Source organism: Puntigrus tetrazona, unplaced genomic scaffold (genome assembly GCF_018831695.1).
Source record: "Puntigrus tetrazona isolate hp1 unplaced genomic scaffold, ASM1883169v1 S000000148, whole genome shotgun sequence".
Classification (NCBI taxonomy): Eukaryota; Metazoa; Chordata; class Actinopteri; order Cypriniformes; family Cyprinidae; genus Puntigrus; species Puntigrus tetrazona.
The window spans coordinates 450,001-457,500 of record NW_025047824.1 but is presented as its reverse complement, the minus strand read 5'-3'; the positions used below and the strand labels follow the sequence as shown (position 1 = coordinate 457,500).

General features: G+C 40.4%; 1 protein-coding gene across 1 annotated transcript in view; it reads left to right on the top strand.

Moving 5' to 3' along the window:
* The window catches only part of LOC122332740 (cyclin-dependent kinase-like 5), a 47,926-nt gene that overhangs the window by 4,896 nt on the left and 35,530 nt on the right, over positions 1 to 7,500 (top strand). The window contains 1 exon segment of the mRNA XM_043230113.1: positions 1,716 to 1,926. Within this exon segment, the coding sequence (XP_043086048.1) occupies positions 1,863 to 1,926 (64 nt within the window). The 5' untranslated portion in view covers positions 1,716 to 1,862.

Below are 7,500 nucleotides of genomic sequence, written 5' to 3'. Positions count from 1 at the left end.
TATATATATATATATATATATATATATATATATAATATTGGCAAAATAATTGATATTCCAGGAAATATTCCATTATTCGTAATTTTGTATTTTTTTTATCACAGGCAAATATTTAATATTCAGGCAGACACTTAATTATTTGTTTATTTTCTACATTTAGATATATCATTCATTCAGTATTTTCAAATATTTGATGTTTTTACTGCGATATTTATCTCTTCATTTATTTTATCATATCTGCAAATGTTATGGAATATTTTTTAACTGATATTGCCAAATATTTGATATCAGCAGATATTTCATATTTCTGGCTTGTTTATATTTTAATCGTTATCTGCACAATGTGATATTTCTGGCAATATTTATTGAAATTTGCATTTAGGTAGTTGAAAAATAAGTTACAGACAAGCAACACGACATACAAACAGTACGAGAGGTTTATTTTTATTGTTAGAGGTCACACAGGACATTGAGATATCAACTCTCTGTAGATATGTCATATTTCAAGCAATAATTATTTTACAGTTATATGTTTTCAGGTAGTTTTGAATTGCATTGCTGGACGTGCATACGGGCAGATTATCCTAATGCACACAGTGATGTTGAGCTAAAGGCAGGCGTTTGTCTGCTGGACGCGTCGAGTCTCTCCTTCAGTTCAGCGTGTGTCTTAAAGGCCGCTGAATATTCTTGTGTGGTGCTCTATTTATAGCTGCATCCTAATTATCTGTGACCCACACGCGCTCAAACACACATCAAACACAACACGCTGTGTCAGATCAAGATGTTGCTCCAGGATCCAGCCATTTGTTTCGTTCCGGAGAGCGTTTGGTAAAAGCCGCCGAGAAGAGCCTAGCAACCACGTAGCGACGCACCAGAAAGCATTGGTCAGGGTTTTCTGCCACCTCTGTACAGATGTGGTACAGATGTACAGAGTCAAAGAGTATAACATTTCCAGATTTTTTTTTTTTTTACATTTGTTTGTTTGCATTGTCAGATGTTTAACATTTTCCACAGTAATTTTTTTTAAAATAATTTTTCAATCATTAACATGCCTTGAATATTTTGGCATGGTTTTTATTGATGTTTTCATTTAATAAGTATTAAAAAAAAAAAAAAAATGTGTATATATATATATAATTTTTTTTTTTTTTTTTTTATTTGTATTTGGCAGATGTTTTAATATTTGTGGTATTATGAAGCTCTGCTCTGCTCATCAAGGCTGTTTTTATTCATTTAAAAAAACACAGAAAAAAACTGCAATGTTATGAAATCCTACTGTAATTTCGAGCATTAGTTAAAATAAAATTTATTTCTGTGATTTCTGAGTTTTCTGCATAAATGCTGTTCTGCTTCATTTTTTATTAAATCAGAGAATCGCAAAAAAGTACCGCAGGTCACAAAAAGCAGGAACGTTGACGTAAATCAGCATATTAGAATGATTTTTGCAAATCAATTAGACAGATAAGTTACATAGAAATACACAAAAAGTGTATTAAAATAACAAAAATTATTTTAAATCGCAATTTTTTTACAGCCTTGATGAGCAGAAGAAACTTTTAAACATAATGCACACACACATTTATTTATTGCATTGGCAGACGTTGTTCTAGCAAGCGCATAGCGACGCCTAGAAACCGCTCGGAGCGCCTTAGCAACCGCATAGCAACGCCCTGCCGCGTAAACGCCTGTCTCATGCGACTGGTGTGTTTCCTCAGGTGCAGGTGTGTGTGTGTGTGACGGACGTCGTCATGCTCTGAGGCTCCTTCCCATGATTCCTCAGCAGACCGCCCCATGCCAGCCCGTAACCATGACGACCACTCGCCCCCGTGAGCCGCTCCGTGGCCCGGCGGCCGTTTGACTGGATGAGGACCCCGGCCTCCAGTGATGTGATGCACAGGTTTGAGGTTCTTGGGATCGTGGGGGAAGGTGAGCACTGCGGGATGACCCGTCCTGTCCTGTATCTTTTTTGTCGTAGACTCTTTTCACGGCCTTGTTTCTCAAATGGGGTCACAGAATGACAAATTGAATACTTGGAAATAAAAAAGACCTTCAGAACTTTGTTCAGGCAAACGCATTCACGCCATGCACTCTTTATCTGAAGATTTAATTTGCGCTCATTACTTCAATTTTTGTTTCCCAGCGAGGAGAGATGAAATTGATTAGAAGTGATATTATGTCATTATAAGCGTGTATAAATATATTCAGCATCGCAGCTGTTTTCAACATCGATGATCGATGCATTTCATTCGAACCGATATTCACACACACGAATATCATGTACCCCAAACTAGTGTGTGCCTTCAGAAGAGGTGACTGTTAACCACGAAGTCTGCTGATTTTTAAGTTAATGCGGTAGTTGTTACATGTACTGGGTAGTATTAGGGATGTGCGTGTGCTTAATTAGCACTAATAAATGATTAATATTCTAGCGATATGCGCGCTAGTGCGCATGCAAGTAATAGACGTTGCTGTCTTTGTCTCTGTTCTGCAATATTCAGTGAAGGTCTTTTATTTTAACACGAACGTTGCATTTTTAAAGATCTCGTGCATGACTTACGAGCGCTGGATCTTCTGGTGGGTCTGTGTGTCGTAGGGAAGTGTGTGTTGAGGTGTGTGAAGTCGACCTGCAGCTTCTCTCTCTCTCTCTCTCTCTCTCTGTCTCTCTCTCTCTCTCTCTCTCTCTCTCTCTCTCTCTCTCTCTCTCTCTGTCTCTGTCTCTCTCTCTCTCTCTCTCTCTCTCTCTCTGTCTCTCTCTCTCTCTGTCTCTCTCTGTCTCTCTCTGTCTCTCTCTCTCTCTGTCTCTCTCTCTCTCTGTCTCTCTCTCTGTCTCTCTCTCTCTCTCTCTCTGTCTCTCTCTCTGTCTCTCTGTCTCTCTCTCTCTCTCTCTCTCTCTCTGTCTCTCTCTCTCTCTCTCTCTCTCTCTCTCTCTCTCTCTCTCTCTCTGTCTCTCTCTCTCTGTCTCTGTCTCTCTCTCTCTCTCTCTCTCTCTCTCTCTCTCTCTCTCTCTCTCTCTCTCTCTCTCTCTCTCTCTCTCTCTCTCTCTCTCTCTCTGTCTCTCTCTGTCTCTCTCTGTCTCTCTCTCTCTCTGTCTCTCTCTCTCTCTGTCTCTCTCTCTCTCTGTCTCTCTCTCTGTCTCTCTCTCTCTCTCTCTCTCTCTCTCTCTCTCTCTGTCTCTCTCTCTGTCTCTCTGTCTCTCTCTCTCTCTCTCTCTCTCTCTCTCTCTCTCTCTCTCTCTCTCTCTGTCTCTCTCTCTCTCTCTCTCTCTCTCTCTCTCTCTCTCTCTCTCTCTCTCTCTCTCTCTCTCTCTCTCTCTCTCTCTCTCTCTCTCTCTCTCTCTCTCTCTCTCTCTCTCTCTCTCTCTCTCTCTCTCTCTCTCTCTCTCTCTCTCTCTCTCTCTCTCTCTGTACATTTTGTATGAGGGTGTGGTAAAAGTCTCGGGGGATCAGGTTATTTTTACTCTTTCATCTATCTCTCACACTCTGATGCCCCACTAACACCGCAGGAAGCGCGTGAGTGAGTGTGAGTGTGTGAGGAGTGAGTGTGTGAGGAGTGAGTGTGTGAGGTGTGCGAGTGTGTGAGGTGTGCGAGTGTGTGAGGTGTGCGAGTGTGTGAGGTGTGCGAGTGTGTGAGGTGTGCGAGTGTGTGAGGTGTGCGAGTGTGTGAGGTGTGCGAGTGTGTGAGGTGTGCGAGTGTGTGAGGTGTGCGAGTGTGTGAGGTGTGCGAGTGTGTGAGGTGTGCGAGTGTGTGTGTGCGCGCGAGTGTGTGTGCGCGAGTGTGTGTGTGCGCGAGTGTGTGTGTCTTGCGAGTGTGTGTGTGCGCGAGTGTGTGTGTGCGCGAGTGTGTGTGTGCGCGAGTGTGTGTGTGTGCGCGAGTGTGTGTGTGTCTTGCGAGTGTGTGTGTGTGCGCGAGTGTGTGTGTGTGCTTGTGAGTGTGTGTGTGTGCGAGTGTGTGTGTGTGTGCGCGAGTGTGTGTGTGCGCGAGTGTGTGTGTGCGCGAGTGTGTGTGTGCGCGAGTGTGTGTGTGCGCGAGTGTGTGTGCGCGAGTGTGTGTGAGTGTGTGTGTGTGCGCGAGTGAGTGAGTGTGTGAGCGTGTGTGTGTGCGAGCGAGTGTGTGAGCGTGTGTGTGCGCGTGAGTGCGCGAGAGTGAGCGTGAGTGTGTGTGTGTGTGTGTGTGTGTGTGTGTGTTGAGGAGGGCTGGTGGTGTGATCGTTGGGTAAGACGTGTGCTTTCTCACAATGAGTCTTAAGGGTGAATCATGAAATAATCATCAAAGTTGAGGTCACGTCGAACCTCAAACTCTGAAATGACATTTTGCTTAAAAAAAAAGTTAAAGCCATTTGCAGCGTTTTCATGGCGGTGATGCACTTTAAGAAGCTAAAGGGATTGGTTGGATTCATTTTTGATGTATGGGCTTAGATGTGTCCTTTATTCTTATTAAAGGGTTTGTTTAACGAAGTCTAAATGTGTGTGTGGCGTATTGGAGTACAAATATGCAAGGCGTATTTGTTGCACGGTAATGTCATTATCCTTTAAATTTTATTTCTCAGATTGATTAATTGGGGTGGTCAGCCATAGTATAGAAATGTTTTTGGATTTGCACGCTGCTGTGGGCGGAGCATTCAGAGATATCCCTCTAGCTTGTATTTACATAGAAAACTATGGACGTTTAATGCAAAAGTTAATTTTATTTACTGCACTGCGAAACTATTGATATATCGATTCAATTAAAGTAAAATTACAAACGGATAGTTAATATACAATACCTTTTTTTTAAGCAAATTTGCCCTGAAATGTGGCTGAAAATCCTTTTTTGGTAATAATTATTGTGTAAAGCTATGATTACGTGTTTCTGTGAGAGGTTTGTTCGTATTTCGTTTAAATAAATATAATTTTCTTTGTTATTATTAACTTTCTCCTAATTTCACTGTGATTTTTTTTTTTATTTATTTTTGTTGTTGCTAGAACAACGTCTGCCAATGCAATAAATAAATATGTATGTGCGTTATGCTCAAAGGTTTCTTCTGCTCGTGCAATTTAAATGATTTTAATAGAAATTAATGCCGTTTTAAAAGTATATGTAATTTATCTATGTAAAAATCTAATGTAATTAATTTGCAAAAATCATTCTAATATGCTGATTTACATCAATGTTGGAATCCTGCTTCCTGTTTTTTTTGTGACCTGAGAATTTTTTGGGATTCTCTGATTAAAAACAAAAAATATGAAGAAGTAAATTAATTAAAAATTAAAATAAATTAATAATAAAATTTTCTTCATTATTATTAACTTTCTCCTAATTTCACTGTGATTTTATTTATTTTTTTAACATTTTTAATTGTATTTTTTTTTTTAATATTTGCATCGATAGATTTCAATTACGGTATTTACATTTAACGAGTTTTTTCTCCGCTTCAGCAGCACCTACAAACACCAAACTTTACAGCTTCATTCCTCTCTATACTCTGAAGGTTTTTGCCATGGGGTTTGTTCATTCGTCGTCCGCGCGGATTTCTACAACGTTGAATCGGTGGCAACACGGCGGAAATGCGTTTTTACGGCCGTTAGCAGCGCGTTTAAATTTATGGAGCGATAAAAAGAGATATGCAAAATCCCTACGGCAAAAACCTTCGATTTGAACACGGCGACAAAATTGAACGCACGTTTCGAACCTGGCCTTATCCAGCGTTGGGGTGAATTTTCCGGAAACGTGTGCAAATTAGCGCGTCCGATTCTTGCCGCATTTACAAAAAACGTAAAGCGAAAAAAGTTCGTAATTGTTAATGCGGTCAAGAATCTCTGGGCCAAAACGGTGACGTGCGATAGCTAAGTTTTCAACCTCATTCGCCCAGGGCGTCTGAAATGCATTTTCTGGTTTTCGTCTTCGTTTTAAACCAGATTGACCCGTAAGGCCTCGTTGTCTTAATGGTCATTAGTAGGGGATTCTTGTTGGTCTTTGACTCCAACTAATCCTTTTTAGACAAAAAGCAGCCCAAGGCTTGGAAGAAAGATGATAATCGTCGTATAACACAATCGAGACGATCACGGGATAACGTATAAACAATGGTAGCGTGCTAGCTGCCGCTCTCGAATGAGTGTGTGTGTTGGTGTGTGTGTGGCGTGCTGTGTGTTCAGCTGTCACGGATGGGTTTCTTTCTGTTGGCCATCGGTAGTTTAATCTCCTCTCAGCTGTTCTCTTCTCTCTCGTGTTCCTCCGTTCCCATCCCGGCGTCTCTTGTTTATCCTCGCGCCGCTCGATGCTAATTGAACGCCAATCGATTCGGTCGAGACTCGCCAATGCATTTCTGCCTTCAGGTGGTCTTGAAACGATGGAGTTTGCGAGACGAGCGCTTGACCGGCTGTGTCCTCGGAGGCTTCGCAGAGTTAATTGCTTTTGATTGTAATCGGGCCCAAATGAAACAGAGATGTCATTCACAAAGGTCTGCGCGTCGGCTGTTCAGTGCGTTTTTGGTTTTCTTTAAAAAGGATTAAGGGTTAATTCACCCAAAATGATCAAGTGTTGTTGTTGTTTTTTTTTTTATTCTTTCCATTTGTTTTTCCAAACAGAGCTATTTTAGTATAAGACTTTAGTATAAGACTTAAATACTTCTATATTTTTTGTTTTTCATTATTTTCATTATTTTTATTATCATATATACACACACATATATATATATATATATATATATATATATATATATATATATATATATTTTTTTATATATTTTTATATATATATATATATATATATATATATATATATATATATATATATATATATATTTATTTATTATTTATATTTATGTATTTATATATTTAGTTTTTCGCTCATGCTTTTTTCTAAAATAATTGTGCAACTTTTATATATTTTACATGCTCTTAATTATGACTTCCAAACTTGCATGAGCATCACAGGAAGAATTGAAGAAAGCTTTTGGCCTAGCAGTGAAAAAAAAAAAGAGATTGTGCATAATTCAAGATGGTCCTTGTTGAATGTTTTCCTTATTCAGGAGAAATGGGAAACAAGCGCTGATGGAAAGTCTCTGTGACTGTTGCGCCTGTGAAAACAGGTCACATAGTTCCACTTCAATGGCCTCGTTTTTCTGCTTTTTTTTTCTAGAAAAAGCAGGTTAAGCTAGATGTGACTTGGAGATTAGTCTGTTTCACACGAGCCTGGAGATTCACTGCCTCGTCACTCGGCCGTTCCTCCTCAGCGGATTGGTGGAGGCACGTGCGGCTCTCCTCCCGATTGGCTGAGGCGGAGGAGTGGGCGGGGCTTGGGGGTAGTTACCAGCATCACGTCTTTATCACACATTGATTTCGGGAGATGTTGGCGATCATGTGCATCGCCGCAGGATGCTCGCAGCGCTGTGTGTGTGTGTGTGTGTGTGTGTGTGTGTGTGTGTGTGTGTGTGTGTGTGTGTGTGTTATTTTGGTTCCATCAGTGCATGATGTCATCGCATTTGTGAAGTGGAGGATAAATAATGTGAGTCAGAGAAACCAA